General features: G+C 64.2%; 3 protein-coding genes across 5 annotated transcripts; all 3 read right to left on the minus strand.

Moving 5' to 3' along the window:
• Window positions 1–1,406: 1,406 nt before the first annotated feature.
• On the minus strand, window positions 1,407–6,650 carry N4BP3 (NEDD4 binding protein 3). Of its 3 annotated transcripts, none has more exons than XM_086758600.1 (5): window positions 6,547–6,650; window positions 4,353–4,796; window positions 3,593–4,147; window positions 3,106–3,363; window positions 1,407–2,881 (listed from the first exon to the last, which is right to left on the minus strand). In XM_086758600.1, exons 2-5 carry the CDS (start codon window positions 4,764–4,766, stop codon window positions 2,309–2,311), a joined length of 1,800 nt encoding a protein of 599 aa, XP_086614726.1. In that variant the 5' UTR covers window positions 4,767–4,796; window positions 6,547–6,650; the 3' UTR covers window positions 1,407–2,308. The 3 variants fall into 3 exon arrangements, with proteins under 3 accessions (XP_086614726.1, XP_086614728.1, XP_086614727.1); XM_086758602.1 differs by having other exon boundaries at window positions 4,353–4,799; window positions 6,547–6,567; XM_086758601.1 differs by lacking the exon at window positions 6,547–6,650 and adding an exon at window positions 5,770–6,217.
• Window positions 6,651–10,546: 3,896 nt separating this feature from the next.
• Window positions 10,547–13,381, minus strand: B4GALT7 (beta-1,4-galactosyltransferase 7). Its single transcript, XM_086758956.1, has 6 exons — window positions 13,268–13,381; window positions 12,779–13,144; window positions 11,850–12,075; window positions 11,493–11,576; window positions 11,197–11,301; window positions 10,547–11,019 (listed from the first exon to the last, which is right to left on the minus strand). Exons 1-6 carry the CDS (start codon window positions 13,312–13,314, stop codon window positions 10,864–10,866), a joined length of 984 nt encoding a protein of 327 aa, XP_086615082.1. The 5' UTR covers window positions 13,315–13,381; the 3' UTR covers window positions 10,547–10,863.
• Window positions 13,382–13,751: 370 nt separating this feature from the next.
• On the minus strand, window positions 13,752–17,383 carry LMAN2 (lectin, mannose binding 2). The gene is made up of 8 exons (XM_086759181.1): window positions 17,236–17,383; window positions 17,033–17,151; window positions 16,823–16,940; window positions 16,446–16,525; window positions 15,164–15,325; window positions 14,848–14,962; window positions 14,430–14,549; window positions 13,752–14,274 (listed from the first exon to the last, which is right to left on the minus strand). Exons 1-8 carry the CDS (start codon window positions 17,375–17,377, stop codon window positions 14,114–14,116), a joined length of 1,017 nt encoding a protein of 338 aa, XP_086615307.1. The 5' UTR covers window positions 17,378–17,383; the 3' UTR covers window positions 13,752–14,113.
• Window positions 17,384–17,659: the final 276 nt, after the last annotated feature.

Raw genomic sequence — 17,659 nt, forward strand, 5'->3', positions numbered from 1 at the left:
AAGGGGCTGGGGCTGTGCAGCCGGGAGAAACCCGCCCCGGTGAGCAGGATCCCGGTGGGCAGCGCCCAGCCCGGGCTGTGACCAGAGCCTTCCCGGGGAGGCGCGAATCTGGTGCCTGAATAAAGCACCGGGTGCTTGTCTGTGGCCAGGGCACGAGAGGGACAGTTGGTCACGGCATGGGTGTAGGAGCATTTCACTGTGGGACCGCAGAACTCTGCCACAATTGAGTCCCTGCAGCAGCTGGGGTGGGAGCTCCCTGGGACAGAGCCAGGACAGAGCCATTTTCCCCGCTCAGTTGTGAGCCGGGACCTGGCTGCTTGCAGAAATGAGACGCGGGCCAAGATGTGGTGGTGGGACATCCTCCCCTTTGTAGACTGGGAGTTGGGGACAGGAGGTTGATGTCTTTGGGACTTCGCCCCTTGTACAGGTAGCTCTGCAGACCGTGGCTGCCCACCTCGGGGAAGGAATGCAGCGTGTGAGGCTGGTGCCAGCCCAGCATGTAGGAGATGAGCTGCGAAAAGAGTTGTTGAACCCAGCGCAAGTCCAGAGGGCTTGGGCCAGAGGGGCTGTCACAGACATCTTCCCCACGTTAGACCGGGACACAAAGCATTGGTGACAAATCTCTCCTCTCGGGAGGAGGGGGACCTGGTACCCCCTGGCCTCTCCCCCAGCCTCGCTCTGTTCCCGCAGGACCTGGGAGCCGCAGCCGGCTCGAAGCGCCCGACCTGCGTTATCATGATCAAGCCGCACGAGGAGTACCAGGAGGCCTACGATGAGTGCCTGGAGGAGGTGGGGGCCCTGCCCCTGCCGCTATGAGCAGCGGGGGGCCGGTCCTCGTCCCCCCGTTTGTGGGGGACGCTGCCGAGAGCACTGACTGAGGAGGGGGTGAGCGCTGCGGGGGTGAATAAAGGTTTCTGTGGGGTTTTTAGGACGTGGTCCCGGCGCTCTGTACGGGGAGGTGGAGCGGGGCGGGAGGGCTGGCACGGCTGGGGCCGCCGCGCCGCCAGGGGGCGTCCGCGCTCCGGCCCCCAGGAGCGAGGCCGGGAGGGACCACTCCCGCGGGCGGCGGGGGGCGGGGCGGGTGGTATAGGGCCGGGCGTCGTTGGGGCCGGCAAACCGTTCCCGCGGAGGGGGGTGCGGCCTGTCCCGGCGGCAGCGCCCCGGGAGCCCGTCCGCCCGCCCCCGCGGGGCCCGGCCGTGACTCACCCCGTTGCGATGCGCCGACCGGTCCTACCGCCAGCCCCCGGCCGCCTCCCTCCCCGACGCTGCGTGGGGGGACCCCAGAGGGAGGTGCTGCCCGCTCCCCGGGCAGAGCCGGGCCCCCGCCAGCCCGCTCCCCCTTTGCGTGGCCGAGAGCCCCCGGTACCCCCCGCCGCGCTGGACGAAAGCAAAAGCTGAGAGGCCAAAAGAGTGAAATCCGGGTTTATTGCAGGAAAGGCTGAGGAGCGCCGGGCCAGGCCTTCATGTGGCTCCGCTGTCACAGGCACGGAGCTGGGCTCCTTCAGCACCTCGGGCCTGCTCTCCCCCTGCACTGGCCCTGCTCCTCACCCACCCTGGGAGGGGTGATGTGGGGATACCCTGCCCAAATGCCCCAATCCTCCTCCCCCTCCCCAAAAGCCTCCCTGTGTGGCAGGGCACCAGACTCCCCTCCCTCCTTGCACAAGGCACTCACCCCTCACAGCCCAGGGGCTTGCTGCAGGGCCCCTGCGTGAACCACCCTCCATTGCAGAGCAACCCCAATACTGGTGACATGTGACACGAAAAGCCCCAACAGAGGTGCTGGGGCAGCTGTCTCCCTTCCTTGCAGTACAAGCACTTGTTGGGCTTTCCTCCTCTGCCTTCCCAGTGGCACCAGTCCAGGCACAGGGTACCACTGGTCCCAGGACACTGCTGACAGGGCAGCCACTGCGAGCCCCAGCAAGGCAGCGGGGTTGGGGATAGGGCTTGAGCCTCTCGTTAGCAAGACATTAAGTTATGGGGAACAGGAGTGGCAGAGCAGGAGGGACGGGAAATGTCTCCCAGGGCGCTTGGTTTCTGCCCCCATGGCAGAAGGAATCACAGGGCAAACGCTCCTGGAGTCAGAGCACAGGGCGCATGCAAGACCCTGACCCTGGCACAGATGACCCCCCTATCTCCAGAGACACCCTCCCCCCAGAAGGGCCTGAACCGCTGCAAGAAGGAAAAGCTCCCTTGTCGCAACCAGTCCACCCCAGGGCAGCACCGAGCAGCCAGTCCTTGTACAGACCCTGAGATTGTTCCGTCGCAGCAGCAAGAGACCTTCCCCCTTCACAGTCCCACATTCTACTGCTCAGATCTTTGAGGACTCCACCCGCTCAATCCACGGCGAGTCAGCCCCAACATCCCTGGGCTCCGACCGCAGCTGCCGCAGCTCCCTCTCCAGCGCCTGGCTCCGGTGGTACATCTCCATGTAGCTGGCCTGGAGCTCCCGCTGGTACCGCAGCACCTTCTCCTTCTCCTCCTGCCAGGTTTTCCTCTCCAGATCAAAGTTCACAGCCTGCAGCTGGCCCTGGCGCCGCTCCCGCAGCAGCTCTGCCCACAGCCACTCCACCTGCCGCTCCAGGGGCTCCGCTGTGTCGCTGTGAAGGCCCCGGCACTTGGAGTCATCAGTTTCGCAGCCAGGGAAGTCCTGGCACGCCGGCATGGGGTCGTCGCCCAGCGGCAGCGAGGCCCCGGGCTCCGACGGGCTCTGGAAGGAGTCTGCCAGTTGTGCCAGCTGGGAGTCCCTGGCCTGGACCTCCGCCTTGGCCTCCCGCAGCTGTGTCTTCAGGCTGAAGATCTCACCCAGCTTCTGAGCCATCTCCTCCTGGCTGTCCCGGAGCTGCTGCTTCAGTAGGGAGATCTCTGCTGCCTTCTGGCACACCTGCAGGGAACGGGCGAGCGGTGAGGAAGGGCTAAGGAAGCAGGACCCCAGGGGTGGCAGCACCCCACACTGTCACCACAGCATCCCTGGGAGACCACAAGCATCACACCTGGCTCATCCCCCCGTCCTGTGGCCACAAATGACACCAGAGCACAGAACTGCTGCCCTCGTTCTGGCTCCACAGCCAGGAGGGTGACAACAGGCAGGGAAAGAAGGGGACTCACCTCCCACTTGGTCTCCTCCAGCTTGGGGCTGACGCGCTCGCCCTGGGGCTGCCGGAGCTTGGTCTCCTCGCACTGGCACTGCTGCATGCTCAGCTCTTCCTGCAGCCGCTTCTTCTCCTGCTGCGCCTTGTAGAGCTGCAGCTGCAGCGCCCGCTGCCCACGCTGCGCCTGCTGCGTCACCTGCTGCAGCCGGGCCATGTACATCTGCTTCAGATCTTCCAGCTCGTCCAGCCACAGCCGCTGCTTGTCCTCAAACACCTGCAGGAGGTAGATAATGGTGACAGTCCGAGGCCTGCCACCGCACAGGGCAGCCCAAGGAAGGGATCCCAGAAGGTCCCGTGATGTTGGGTAGTCCCACGCTTGGACATTCCCAGCCCATCGCCCACCACAGCAGGGCACTAGCTCCTTCACTGCTCCTTCCACCCAGACACCACATCCCCACACCCCTGCCTGGGGCACCCAGCGCAGCCCCAGCCCCACGGCTCACCTGCGTGAAGGGGTCTTCGGTCTCACTAAGGCTCCTCTTGAGCTGCCGCAGCTCTCCTCCCGTCTCCTGCAACCGGTCCTCCAGCTGCTTCACCGCGTCCTCCAGCGAGTAGGTGAACTCGTAGGGTGGCGGGGGCTCCCCGGGGCTCTGCAGCCGGCTCAGCGTGGCCATGCTTTTGCAGGACAGGGGTGCCTTCTCAGGGGCCAGGGGCTCTCTGGGGCTCCGAGAGACCCTGTCCAAGGAGCCCCCAATGTGGTTGATGTGGCCCATGGAGGCGCTGAACTGGCCCTGGGCAGGCTTGAGGCGGGAGCCGTAGGAAGGGAAGCTCTGGATGGAGTTGTGGCTGGAGTCAGAGGCCTCGTCCAGGCTGATGGCGTGGAGCAGGTGGGTGCGGAGCGGGCCGTGCTGCGAGGCCGCCGTGCTGCTCTGCGACAGCAGCGTGTGCAGGCTCCCATTGCTCTTGGACAGCTTCTGCCCCTTGGATGAGGACAGGCCCTGCATGGAGACCAGCCCCTTCCCGGCCACCGCCTTGAATGCTGAGGGCCTGATACGGCACTGAAAAACAAAAGCGGGGTCAGCCCAACAGCCCCCACCAGCACACGCAGGCACCCTGAGCTAGGGAGAATCCCGCTTGCTCCCTGCCCCATATCCCTGGACATCCTCAAATCCCCACATCCCATCCAGGGCAGGGACCGTTCTGCTCCAGCCCCATCCCCTCACAGACATATTTCAGGGCCCAGCACGGCGCCCACAGCCTCACCTTGTCGAAGCGGCCCCTCTCAGGCAGGGAGCTCTTGGAGAAGTCGGCCCCGCGGTGATGCTCACGGGAGCAGCGCTCAGGGGACCGGTTCTCGCGGTCGCTCTCGTAGTCCCGCTTGTAGCAGGCGCCTGATGTCTGATGCTTCCGCTCCAACCGCGTCTCCTTCTTGGCCCCGTGCAGGTATCCAAAAAGCTCCCGCTGGCTCGGCCCCTTCCGCAGCAAGCCGTCGGGCTGCCGAAGCCCCCGTGAGCCCCCCAGCGGGGCCCGCAGCTCCAGGGGGGACAGGTCCTGCTTCTCCACCAGGCTGCCCACGCTGCCCATGCTGCCGACAACGCCGACGGGCTGCGAGGAGAGGTAGGTGCCGAGGACGCGGGTGTCGGGCTCACAGGTCACAGGACCCTGTGCTGCTGCCATGGAGAATTAGAGAAAAGCCCGGTACCAGCACTGCTGAAGGAGAGACAGTGTCAGCAACGCCCAGCAGCCGGGACTTTGAGCCCCCCAGCACCCCCTTTCCCAGCTGGCCCCAAGGACCAACCTGGGCTCCTGGCGCTGGAAGGCACCCGCCAGGAGTGGAGCGAGCAGGGTGCCAGTGTGCAGCATGCACCGGGCAAGCCGTGGCGGGGCGGGGGCTCCCCCCTGCTGCCCCCCTGCATGGCGGAGTGCCTCCCTCCCACACCCAGCCCCACCTCCCGCCCGCGGCCCGGGCTGCCACCAAAACAGGCACCTGCCGCCCAGCCAGGCGGGCGAGTTCGGGAGCCGGCAGCACCTGCCTGGGCCTGACGCCAGCCCTGGCCTGACGGCACTGAGCCGCCCCACCAGGACCTCAGGGTCCAAACACCCTCTAGAGACCTCCACAAAACAACCCTGGGAATGCCCAGTCGCAGGCTTGGCCTCCCCAGAGTGCGCAGGGGATGGGCACCTCTCCTGCCCAAGGGGACGCTTCCCGCGCAGCATGGGCTCCCCACACCACGCAGAGCAAGCTCCCACGCCCTCCCCGTGATCCTGCTCCATCCGCAGGCACTCCCACCCCAACACTGGGCAGGGACAAGGCAGCTACAGCCCAGCTGCAGCGTGCGTGTCACGGACCCCATCGCCGGACGTGGTGGAAAGGGGCAGGATGCGGACGGGACAATGCAGCTTCCTGTGCAGGTGGCCGGAGGAGGAAGGACGCAAGGATGCCTTCGGCCTTGGCTCCCCAGCACCAGGGAGGAGATCGATGGCCGTCGCAGCCCTTCGCAGCCAGCCCCGGCAGAGGGGACATGGCGAGCGTGGCCGGGGCAAGGAAGAGCCCCCTCAGTGGCTCCCAGCCTCGCCGAGGGCTCACGGGCTGGGTTACACCCAGGAAGCTGTCCTGGTTCTCAGCACCACACGCCGGGTAAACAAACACCCCAGCTTTTAATTGCTGCCACGCACAAACCTGTCTGACAGCTCCTGGCCTGCGCTGTCACCTCCCTCTGTGAGCCCAGCACCTGCTCCGGGCATCCGCACCCCACGAAGGGACAGTGGGGACAGACCCTTTGGGAAGGGTCCGAGCTGCCTGTAGTTGTACACAGGGACAGGGGACATGGATGTCCCCGTAGTGGGGGATGGAGAGAGGGAAAGCTGGCAGCATCCAGCCCCCCGACACCGGGGCATCCGCCGGGAGCAAACCCCCCGCGGCAGCCTCCTCCCGGCACAGGCGGCTGAAGAAGTAGGTCAGGTTGTGGGAGGTTTGGGAAGCACCTGGCGGGGGGAGCCCCAAGATATGTGCCGCCCCCCCCACCCTCAACCACCCCAACAACCACCCCCGGGCGGCAAAACACCGGTCCGGCCAGCCTGGCTCCTTCCCGGGGCGGCGGATGAGATCCGGTCCCAATCCCCGTCGAGCCCTGCCCGGGCAGGATACGGCCACAAACCCTCTCCCATCCTCTCCGGGTGTTAATTAGGGGGGGCTGCGGGGAGGCGCGGGGGGGGCTGCGGGGAGGCGGGCGCGGGGCCCCGCGCCCGCCTCCCCGCAGCCCCCCCCGCGCCTCCCCGCAGCCCCCACCGAGCCCGGCCGGAATTTCCGGCACGGAGAAGGCGGAGAGGGAGGTCGATCCCCGGGGCCTGGCCCGGGACAAAGCGCGGAAAGCACCGGGGAGGGTCCCACCGCGCCGGGGGAGGGGGGGCGTAGGGGGGGTTTGCCCGCATCGGAGCGGAGCGGTCCCGCACTCACCATGCCGGCGGCTTCTGCGATCCTGGCTCGGCTCCCTTTTCTCTCTCCCCACCCCCGGCCCCGTTCCTTCCCTCGCCGTGTTTGAACGCGGCCCCTCGGTCGCGACCGCGCGGGCAGCGGGCGGAGCCGGCACCGGCAAATCGCGGCGCGGAGGCGGGCGGCAGGAGGAGGAGGAGGAGGAGGAGGAGGAAGGGGGATGGCCCGGTCGTGCCCATCGGCGGGGCGGGGCTGGCTGCCTGCAGCGCCGACCACCCTTTCTGCCCTCACCCCCCACCAAAAAAAAAAAAACAACCCCTCAGCTACAGCCCCGGGACCGGCCGCAGCGGCTCCAGCCGGGCCCCGGTGGCCCCTCACCCCCCGGGGTAGGGGGGGGTCTGGTAGGAAGAGGCCCCATCGCCCACCCCGGGCTCGGGCTGAGCCCCCGGGGCGTTTTGCTCACCCACGCTGGGGGGAAAGGGGTCTCGGCTCCGTGGTTTAATCTCTGCACCCACCTCTTTCAGGGCAGCCCCGTGTCCTCCCAGCACAGCACCCACGGGTGGGCAGGAGCCAGCCTGTGCCGCACAGCTCACTCCATGGGCTAGTGGTGGGGGCAAGGAGTAGCCCTGGGGGGCTGCCCCCCACCCCAGTGCTTGGCCTGGTGCTGGCGAGACACACGCTTCATCGCTCCGAATCAGCCCTGCCACGTCCTGGCTGGGAGACGGTTTTTGGGGGATACCTGGTCACTCGCTGTCCCAGCCGCCTCAGGGAGTGGGACGCCTGCAGCAGCCCTGCTCTGTCCCCACAGCACCCCGTGCAGAGCCCCCATCTCTCCCTGGGGGAAGGATCGCACCAGCACTGTCTCCAGCCAGGTTTGGGGACGCAGGCATCCGGCGTGCTCACTGCCGGGCCCTGCTTGCTGCCAGCTCCCCCCGCCACACACCAGAGTCCTCAAGCTGTGCTGCCAGTGCTCACCCACACGCACACACTGTCCCCGGTCGCTGCTCGCCAGGCTCACATTACCCGCGGTGCGGTGCCAAGCCGTGCAACTGCTCCCTCCGTCCCCGGCCTCCGTCTTCCCTGCGGCTCCTTTTCACCATCCAGCTGCACGCCGGAGCAGCAGCACACGTGGCCTCTGAGTAGGGGTGCCATCGCAACAGTGCCATTTCCCATTCTGCCAGCACTGGGAACGCATCCGCAATGCCCCAGCCCTCTGCCCACAGCTCAGCCACGCGTGGGGCACTGCCGGCAGCCTGCGGGGCCACTGAGCCCCTGCCAGAGGGACAGGCACACGCCTGCGGCAGCAGGCAGTAACGGCATCCCGCCGGGGCATCCGTCCGGGCAGGTTGCAGTGATGCCAGGCTGACTCCAACGGGTGCTGGTCACAGCCGCACCCCTCCTTCCTGTCTGCCCCGTTTCCTGCTGCCACGTCTCCGTTGCGGGCTGCATTCCCCTGAGCACGTCTCTGTGGGATGCGGGACCCCGGGGCTCGGCCCTGCCAGCAGCAAGGGATGCCCCGTTTCCTGGGCAGAGATGCTCCAGCCCCTCTCTCTGCTTACCTCAGCCCCCTGGGTCCCCCCATCATGGTACTACAGTGATTCCACGTGGCTGCCAGCAAACGGCTCCAGGCACTGCCCAGTTTAAAACAACCTGGCAATAAAAACCAGCAGCAGCCTCTGCTCAGCCTTGCTGACAGCAATTTGGGCCCCAGAAGTGGGGTCGCAGAGGGGCAGGGCTGGGACTCCACAGGTTCTCTCTGCCTCCAAGCATCCTGACCCCCTCCTCTGGGTTGCAGAAAGCATGGGAATGCTGGGAGGCCTCCAGCTCGGCTCCGCAGGGTCCTGGGACAGCAGGCAGGGTGTTATCCATCTGCAGAAAGGCGACGAGGAAAAACCTCATCCCGTCCCGCTGGGCCATTGCTAAGAACAAAGTGCGTGGGGGAGAACAGAGAGCTGAGCGACCTCCCAGTCACATTCAGGGCTATAAAAGGAAGCTGGGTCTCCAGCACGGCGCCTCTTCCACAAAAGCAACCAGAGGATGAGGGGGCTGCGAGCGGAGCCGAGAAATAGCTGCCAGGCAGCGGGAGAGGAGCCTTTAGCGCTGAGCGAAGCGTGAGGTGCGCATATGCTCTCTGTTTCTGCACATCTACAGCTTCATGAAACCTGCCCGAAACTGTGTCATCTATTTTGAACGGCGCAGAGAAATACTTTGATCCTCCACCAACCCTGGCCGTGGATCAGGCGCTGGTAAGTGGCTGGTGTACAGGTGGCTGATCCCGAAACCTGTGCGATGGAGAGACAGGAGCGGGGCTGCTGGGCAACATCTCCTTCTGGCTGACCACAGCAAGGGATACGAGAGGTCCTGGGAACACCTCTGGAGCAGCATACCATGCGCCCAAGCCCACCTGCAATCTTCGTGCCAGATACCAGCGCTGCTGTGGGGCTGCCGGCCTGGAGGGGCCATCGGGAGCTCTTGGGCAGCACGTCCCCGCGGCCCCCTGGGGCAAGGACAAGGCCCCGAGCTGGGGAGGAGCACACGCTGGGCCTGCCTGCGCCTCGGAGGATGCAAAGCAGCACGGCCTGATCCTCACCGCCCTGCACTGCCACCTCGACCCCTTCCTCAGGAGCCAGCCCCCCTTGCACCCCACTCTGCAGGGCTCCAGACTCCTCACTCGGCTCTGGAGCAGCACAGAGAGCAGACGGCGCAGATCTCTCCAGATGCCCCAACAGGACCCCCACACTTGGCTCTGACGCTTTTGCCTCCATCATCCCGGCGCTCCTCCCCGGAGGTGCCATGTCCCCAAGGGCCGCTCAGCTTCCTGGGATGGCGACAGCTTCTGTCTGGGGACGTCTGCAGGCACTCGGCAAAGCGACTGCTCTGGGAAGCACCAGGCAGGGGCCGAGGACAGAAGGGGGCCAGGAAACGCGGAGGGCCCGGTGCCAGCGCTGGTGACGGGGATGAACAGAGCGGGACCGGCTGTTCGGCTGGGTCTGCCCAGCTTGAGGAGGCAGCAGCACCCAAAACGCATGCCAGGACCCAAGAGCCAGTGCAGTCCCACACAAGGCACCATCTGTGAGCCAGCCTGAGCACGCCCCGCTCTAGAGAGGCACGCCACCATTTCACCCCGCAGCCCGAGCAGGCAGCCAGACCAGGCTGGTGATGGAGGAAAGGAGCCCAGAGCTGGCAGGGGTCTCCCTTAAGAGTTGGGGGCATCTCTGCCACCCCTCAGCACATCAGGGTGTGCAGCAATAGCCTAAAGGCACAGCACCTGTTCACTCCCAGCACAAGCACGCACGGACTGGGCACTGCTCCACAGCCACTGCTCCTGCCAGGGGCTTGAGAACCAGGTCCCAGGCTCTACACATCCCATTTCCCAGCAAAAAGGTGCCGGTGTGGCGGATTTCTACCAAACCCGAACAAGTGGCAGCCCCCAGGGCCCTTCCTCACCTGTTGGGACCTTCCCAGTTTCCCCCATTCCTGTCTGGCACTGCGGAGCACCCAGGCATGTTCCCAGCGGCCAGAGGACAGTCACCTCCTCCTCCTGTCTCCTGTCCCAGGGTGCTCTCCCCACACGAAGCACCAGTGCTGCTGCCTCCCACGGGCTGCTCTGACAGCAGCAGGTGTCCAAGTCACCGCAAGAGTTGGGCTCCTGGGGACCTGGGGTTTGCAGGGTGCATCTGCCTGGTCTTCGGCTCACCACCACCCCAAGGTTGACACGGCCTTTTGCCCGGGCACCTTCCCCGAGCTGTTCACTGGCCCAGGCAAGCCACCTCGACTGCTGACATTCAGCAGAGCTGGGGACGCTGGGGCTCAGGGCACAGCTCAACCATGACCGCTTCCTGCAGTGAAGTGACCACAGCACACTCACAGCCCGTTTCAGACTGGCTTGGCCTCCGAACCAGAGCAGATTGCCTCTCCAGGCAGAGCATAGCTGGGGCCAAGCCAGAAACTGGTGCACCGAAGCCCGTAAGGAGAAGGGAGCAGGGAAAAGGAGCAGCGTGGCACAGCCCAGGGCATTCGCAACTCACAGGTGCCCTGACAGTTCTTTATTGTCCTCTGAGCTGGGCTGCAGCTCAGCCATGTCCAATGCAGGTGAACTGTCTCCTGCACCTGCCCTGGGAGGCAGCACCAGTGTCTGCAGCAACTCCAGCAAGTCCCACTCTCAGCCTCTTCTGCTGGTCCCAGCAAAGCCCAGTTCTCAGCCTTTTCTGTTCCTCTGTGTCTCGCCAGCACCGCCACACTTGTCTGCTGCAAAAATCCTGCCTGCTCCAAGCAGCTCGGCGGCAGCCACGGCGTCTTGGCACAAGCACAGCGCACACGACCAGCGCACTGGAGACGGGCTCAGCCAAAAACGCACCAAGGGGTCTCGCTTGTGTCACAGTCTAGCAAGATATTAAGGACGGTGCAAGGGGCTCCTGCCACGCTCAGAGCTGTCCGTGACTCGATTCGGTACCTCACGTTGTTCAGACCTCCCTCCCGATCCACCTTAAACTGTTCCTGAGGAAGAGAAAGACCATTCAGCCCGCGCTGGCTTCCAGCAGAGGGGGAAGCACCCAGTGCCCAGGCAGGGAGCACACAGCTGGCAGGGGGGGACAGGAGAAAGGAGGGCTCAGAGCACGTGGTGATCACAACCCAAATCTCCCATGGTTCCCCTCAACCAGATGGAGGTCTCACCTGCTTCTGCGCAGCAATGCGCTTCTGGTCTCTCTTCCTCCAGGCTGGGTCGTGCAGGTGCTCGAAAGTCTCATATCCAGTTGTGATTCCAGAGGGACGTCGAACCTGGAAGGAGAGTAAGAATTCTGTAAAGCTACTGGAAAACTTGCCCATACCCACTGCACCTGCTAGCGGAGCGGGGAGCACAGAAGGGCTGCCTTCCCCAGGTCCCAACCAGGGCAGCTACAGGCGGGGGCGAGGTGGGGAGATGAGGAGAAGGGAAACTTCAGCCTAGGAAGGCACAGAGCACCCTTTACCTGGAGACCAGCTCCTTTGATACGTCGGTAAAACTCATCGTCCTCCCGTCCCCAGCCCCAGAAGCGGTTGGACATGCCATTGCACTGAAATGAGAGAGGCACCGTTCTGGTTGAGGTCCAGTCCAGCATAACTCCACACGCCGCAGAGGAATAGACACCAACATCAGAAGCCCTGAGCACCAGCGCAGCCTCCCCTCTCCTGCTCCCCACCAGTTCACACCACAGGCTCTGTCCCCAAACCACTGTGACTCCTTTCCCCCCATCCCAAGCATGGAGCACAAAACGTATGACTGTTCACAAAGACAACGGCATAGCCCCTGCCCCAAACTGGCCGGGACGTCCCACCCACGCGCTCACCATCTCATAGTGCTGCTTGGTGAGCAGCAGGATGCCGCCCACATAGGTCTTATAGTGATAGAGCGGGTGCAGCTCCGGCGATGCCACGTGGAAGGGCCCTGCCTCCGGGAAGCCGTAGTCCAGCTGCTCATTGAGGGGCAGGAGATCGACGTCGTGCATCGCGATGTAGTCGGTGTCGTTGCCGCTCTCCAGGAAGCCCACGTTGATCAGGGACGCCCTGTTAAACCTGCCGCGGGACCGGGGACTCTCAGCGCCACGCACAGCAGCTGCTGTCCCTTCACCTCCGTCTCCCATGCTCCTCAATGCTAAATGTTCCACCAGTCCCCAAACGGGGACACACGCAAACATGCGGCGTTCCCTGCCTCCACAGCACCAGGTGCCACCATCCTGAAACTGCACCCCTGCTTCTCCCTACGCAGGCAGCACACGCTGAGCCCGACGGTGACATGGAGGGGTTCAGCCACTGCAGACCCCAAGGGGCTACAGCAAGCGCCGTCCTGCCCGAGGCCAGCTGGGGAGCTCCACAGCACCCACCGGGGCCGCAGGGAGGTACCAGAGCGCGAGCATGGGGCGAGCAGCTGCATTTCCAAACACCTCACGGGATTTCTTTGAATTTCAGCATCCCCAGATGTTTGCTGCTCTAGTCCTGTGACACGGGGGGAAAGCTGGAATATCTGGGGGTGGATCATTCTCTTCTCACTTAGGAAGAGAGAAGTAAAATACTGCTTTGTCCTTCTGGGAGCTCTAGAGAGAGGAAATCTGGGCAGAGCATCACGCCTCGGCCCTGACTCCCTGTTGTCCAGGCCCTACACTCCTCCACGCCAGCAGAGGCAAGCGGGAGACCCTCTCAGCGGGGACAGAGTTTTGGAGCTGGGCCCCCTCACTCCTTTCTTCTGCCGGGCCTCGCCGCGGTGAGGGGAGATTACTACCTGAAATGATCCACCTGGTTGAGGACGAAGATGTGATGGCGGATCCTCTTCTTGCTCAGGAAGCGGTGCATGTAGGGCACGAAGGCCAGCAGCTCCTCGAAGCGCTCCCGGAACGGGACGAGCAGCGCCAGGCGGTGCGGCCCCCACGACGGCTCGTCGTCCCCCGGCGGGAGCGGGGCCTGGGGCGGGCAGGGCTGGCGGGGAGCCCCCCGGCTCTGCCCGCCGCCGCTGCCGGCGGGGACCGGCCCCTCGCCCGAGCAGCTGAGCTGGAGCCAGAGCAGCGAGGCGAAACCCAGGAGCAGCGCCAGGAAGAAGAGCGGGAAGACGGAGAACCTGCCGGGCAGCAGCCCCAGGAGCGGCGGGGACCTGGGACACAGCGCGGGGGGGGGGGGGGGCGGAGTCAGCGGCCGGCGGGGTCCCCCCCACCCACCCGCCCGCCGAGACCCCTGAGCCACCCCCCCCCCCCTCGCCCGGTGCCTCCCCGCTCACCCGCCGCCGCGCAGGCGGAGCGCGGCCCTGCGGCGGGCCGGGCCCATGGCGCTCGCCCGGCCCCGCCACGGCGGGACACGCTGGCTGCGCCCCCCGCCGCTTCCGTCCCCCCCGGAAACGCGGCCCGGCCCCGCCGTTCCGGCCGGCGAGGCGGGCTGGGGGGCGGGACCGGGGCAGCGGGGGCCCGCACCCCCCGCCCCCCACTGCCGGCTGGGGCTTCCCCGCCTCCGGGCACCGCGCCGGAAACCTCCGGGACAGCCGCTCCTCCTTAGCGTGCGTCCGCAGCCAGGAGCCTCCGGGGAACACCACCCCCCAGGACAACCGCCCACCAAACTGGGAACCCCCGGGGGCAACAGCACCCCCGCTCCTGCCCAGCCCCAACGACCCCGCCCACCTCTCCCAGCCCCCCTGAGGCTTCCTACCCCCCGCCCCCGTCCAAGCAGAGCCCCCCTTTTCCCATGGCAGACAGAGCCAGAGCCGCAGGTGGTGTCAGTCCTTTAATGCCCCGTTCACAGCCCCCTCCCCACAGCCCCCTTACATTCACAGCCGCCACTGTTCGCCCCCCCACCGCGGGCAGCACGGCAGGTCTCGTCTGGTGGGGGAAGTGTCGGAAAAACACAGAAGAAGCGAGCTCCATCCTCCCGCAGAACAGCCCTGGGGGGCCCAGGGGGCATCGCCCCCCTCGGTCCAACCCGCCAGACACCGAGGGCCAGGCAGGGGTTACAGCCAGACAGACAATAAGAAAATACTTCTGATACTTCTCAGAAACAGCTTTTAGAAACCACAGTTTTTACAGCTCCCGGTAGAAAAGATGGGTTTGGGCACAGGTCACGGCCCAGGTCTTCGCTAGTAGAAACGCTTGTTCCGCTCCTGGCGTTTCTGGAAGACCACGGCTCCCACCACAGCGCAGACGATGATGCCCAGCAGCGCACAGAGCAGAAGCAGGAACACCTTCCAGCCCGTCAGAGGACCGCTTCGGAAATTCCCCGTCGGGTCATCTACGTTGTCTGCAAGGACAAGAACAGCTACAGAGACCGACCCAGCCTCGGCTCCTGCGGGGTCTTGCAGGGGCTCACAGCTCTGACGCCTCTCAAAACACCCTTAAGAGTCCAGCCCCAGCATTCCAATGCTCTACCAACGATTCTGAAGCCCAGAAACTCACCTTTGGGTGATTTAAGGAGGCTGACACTAGGCTCAATCTTGGTCCAGTCAACAGTCTCATCTTCTAGAGGGTGCTCCACCATGAGCTGGAATAGCTTCATCGAGATAATGTCGTGATTGTCTAGGAAACAACCATCAGACAGATGTCCACACGCTCAGAGCGCCTCCGGTCCGTCCCCTGCCAGGTCCAGCTCCCCCCTCTCGAGCCAACCTCACACCCCAGGTATCAAACTGCAACTTGAGATGCTCCTTAGCTCTCAGGTGTCTCATTTCTCAAGCCACGGGTCCCTACCCAACAGGGTTTCAAGATTTCAACAATTCAGGGGAAAAAAAAGCCAGCAAAGCCATCTAATGCACCTATAGCATTCTATTCCAGGCTCCAAGCAGCAGGTATTCCCGTAACCAAAGGCCCCTCTCACCAGACAAATCTCCGGTGCCAGCAGAAGCACCAAAGAAGTAGCCAGTTGGCAGCTGCACCCCTGCGATGTCAATGCAGTTCTTCCATTCGTTCTTGTCTTCCACGTCAGTCATCACCTGCAAGACCAGAGGAGCGTCACACCAAGAACGCACGCCGCCATCCTGCCCCCCTCCAGCTCTTCCGGAGCCAGAGGCGCAGGTGGTCGAGCCTGAAAAACCATCTCCACGTCACCTACGGACACAGCAACACCCGCCCCTCAGCACCACCCCAGCTAACGTGTGTGAGGCACCGTGGAGAAGGTGTGTGCCACATCTCACCGTCAGGCGGCCTCGGGAGTACCGAATTGCCAGGAAAGTGTCGTGGTTCTGGTTCCGAAGGTCGGCGGTGCACCCTGCCAGCTCCGTCCAGCGCCCGTCCTTACTGTGGTCGTACGTCAGGGAGCCGTTGTTCACCATGGCAGAGATGTAAGGGAACACGCGCTGCAGGGAGGAGAGCGCTGCCGCTTTCAGTCTGCAGGAGCCTTCAAGCTGCAGACCGAGAGCCACCTTCCCCTGTCTGCTATGAAACCTCAGCGAGAGCAGGATCTCAGCAAGGCACCGCAAAACAGCCACCGCTCTGCCGTAGACGGGTACAGAGGGCAGAACAATGAAATCAAGGCTCATTCTCTCTGCTTCCAAATTGAGTGAGAGCTTGTTCTGACTAAAGCAGAGCAGCCGTTTCTGACCTTCTGTATGAAGATCCCCCCTGAGCCCACACCGTACTGCGCGGCCAGGGCAATGAGGCTGCCCCAGACTTGCAGAGTAAGCAGCAGGCCGGGTAAGAGGTGTAGGAGCAGAGCACAGGACTCAGAATGGGCAGAAATCTCGTCTGAGCAGCATAACCTAGCAGCTTTCTAGTCAGTCGATCACATACACCAGGAGAGGCCAACTGGAGGCAAGAATTCACCTCCCAGTGAGCATCAAGACAACAGGGGGACAGGGTCATTTCCAGCAGCTTTATGACTCAAGTGACATGTTTTCAGTACAACAGATCTCAATAGCACAGTTACGTTTTCTGGTTGTGCTGTAACGAGATCCACGAACATGGAGCAGGAGAGAAGAAAAGGACCAACAGCCCTGGCGGGACTGATCTGTATTTCAGCCACGAGGAATTCTGGAGCAAAAAGCCGGCCCGGGAGTTTCTCTTCCAGGGACACTCAGGTTCGAAATAGAGAATAAGGCCAGAAACAATATAGAGTGATCGACCAAAGCACAGAGAAGTTCAGGAAATGGCACTTGGGATTAATACACTTTCAGGCGGATTTCTCTAACTTTACGTAATAGGTAGGGCACGGTTTACACCAGCTCTGTGCCGCACTCTCATCCAGAGGAGAATAAGCCTTGGGAACATTTGTGTAGTCAACAGCAGAAGAACAGAGCAAGGACCTTCTTATCTCCGTTAATGCACGTACAAACTCTTCCCTTTATCAGCTCCCACGGCAGGAAGAGCAGCCCAGTCTCACGTAAGGACTTTTCCTCAGTCCAAGCAGGAAGCACTTGGACTACAAAGCCGTGAGGAAACAGGCTCCTTGGCACTGAACGAACTCCCTGAACTACTCACCTCTGTCGCTTCGTCGTTGGGATACGTATCAAGGAAAATAGCCAGTCCATGAAAGTTGTCCTTGCTGCCAAAGACAGGACCTGGAACAAGGCAGAACATAGGGAACAGAAGGCTCTCAGATGGAATTTGTGCTCAGAGACTTCTAGTGAGAAGGGCTGCAAGAGCTCTTTACTGCCAGGCAGGTGATTGAGAGCGCCTATTTCCAGGACACACCATCCCAATCTATTGAAACCAGAGGGCAGCTCAAACACCCTCCCTGGTGAGAAACCTTCCAGGCCAGTGGCAGCTCCAAGGGCAGTCCCGGGGCAGCTCCAGGGCACCTACAAGTGCCGCCAAGGCCTCAGCCCGGCCAGGGGGCCCCCAGTTGCACGCTGTACCTGGCACCAGGCGCTCCTGCGTGTACCACAGCGCCAGGCCGTCCCCGTGCAGGTTCTTCTTGCCGGCTCCGTGGATTTTGAAGTGGACGTGGAGCTCCCAGTCCTTGAGGAAGCAGGGCTGTGCGGAGACATCGCCCAGCGGCGTCAGGCCAAGAGCCACCGCGGGCCCCCGCCCCGGCCTCCCCCCGCCGGAGCCCCCCGGGCTCTCACCACGCGGTTCCAGATGGAGCCCTCCCGGCTGCGCTCGTCGGGCGTCAGGCGCACGTACTGGCTGGTGACCATGGTGCTGCCCGTGAAGTCCCACAGCGGCATCGCGGCGGAGCCCGCGCCTGCAACGCGCAGAGAGAGCGCGGCTCAGCCCGGGCCGCCGCGGGGTGTTCGTCCCGTCCCGCCCCGCCCGGCCCCGCGCTCACCCTGATACGGCTTCATCAGCGAGTGCTCCCGCTTCAGGTGCTCGCTGTTGCCATCCGTGAGCTCGGCGGGGGCCGGGCGCGGCCCAGCCACCGCCAACAGCAGCGCCGCGGCCGCCAGCAGCCCGCCCGCACCCGCCGCCATGCTGCGCTTCCGCCTTCGGGCGCACCGCCCCCGGCCCCGCCCGGGAACGGCATCCGGCACCGCCAATCAGAAGCTCCCACAACATCGCATTCCCGCCTCCACGGGCAAGCCTCGCTCCTGCCCGCCTATGGAGGAGAAGGGGGCGGGGCCAGGGAGACTCGCAGCTCCCGCCGTGCTTTGGGCAGGCGGGTTGGGCGGGAGGAGGAGCGGCAGAGCACCCCCATGGCGCGCAATGCGCTTGCGCGGCTGCGCGCAGCACGCCGGGAGCTGTAGTCCGAGCTG

The sequence above is a fragment of the Chlamydotis macqueenii genome, chromosome 14, assembly GCF_036417535.1.
Source record: "Chlamydotis macqueenii isolate bChlMac1 chromosome 14, bChlMac1.mat, whole genome shotgun sequence".
Classification (NCBI taxonomy): Eukaryota; Metazoa; Chordata; class Aves; order Otidiformes; family Otididae; genus Chlamydotis; species Chlamydotis macqueenii.

Coding starts and splice junctions, on each gene's coding strand:
- N4BP3 (XM_086758600.1), bottom strand. CDS start 4,766: ATGGCAGCAGCACAGGGTCCTGTGACCTGTGAGCCCGACACCCGCGTC. Junction 4,148..4,352: donor AGAGGGGCCGCTTCGACAAG/GTGAGGCTGTGG, acceptor TTTGTTTTTCAG/TGCCGTATCAGGCCCTCAGC. Junction 3,364..3,592: donor CCGAAGACCCCTTCACGCAG/GTGAGCCGTGGG, acceptor TACCTCCTGCAG/GTGTTTGAGGACAAGCAGCG.
- B4GALT7 (XM_086758956.1), bottom strand. CDS start 13,314: ATGGGCCCGGCCCGCCGCAGGGCCGCGCTCCGCCTGCGCGGCGGCGG. Junction 12,076..12,778: donor AACCAGGTGGATCATTTCAG/GTAGTAATCTCC, acceptor GTCCCGCGGCAG/GTTTAACAGGGCGTCCCTGA. Junction 11,302..11,492: donor TCAAAGGAGCTGGTCTCCAG/GTAAAGGGTGCT, acceptor CTCTCCTTCCAG/GTTCGACGTCCCTCTGGAAT.
- LMAN2 (XM_086759181.1), bottom strand. CDS start 17,377: ATGGCGGCGGGTGCGGGCGGGCTGCTGGCGGCCGCGGCGCTGCTGTTG. Junction 16,526..16,822: donor GCAGGAGCGCCTGGTGCCAG/GTACAGCGTGCA, acceptor GCCTTGTTCCAG/GTCCTGTCTTTGGCAGCAAG. Junction 14,550..14,847: donor TGGCACCGGAGATTTGTCTG/GTGAGAGGGGCC, acceptor GTTGTTTCCTAG/ACAATCACGACATTATCTCG.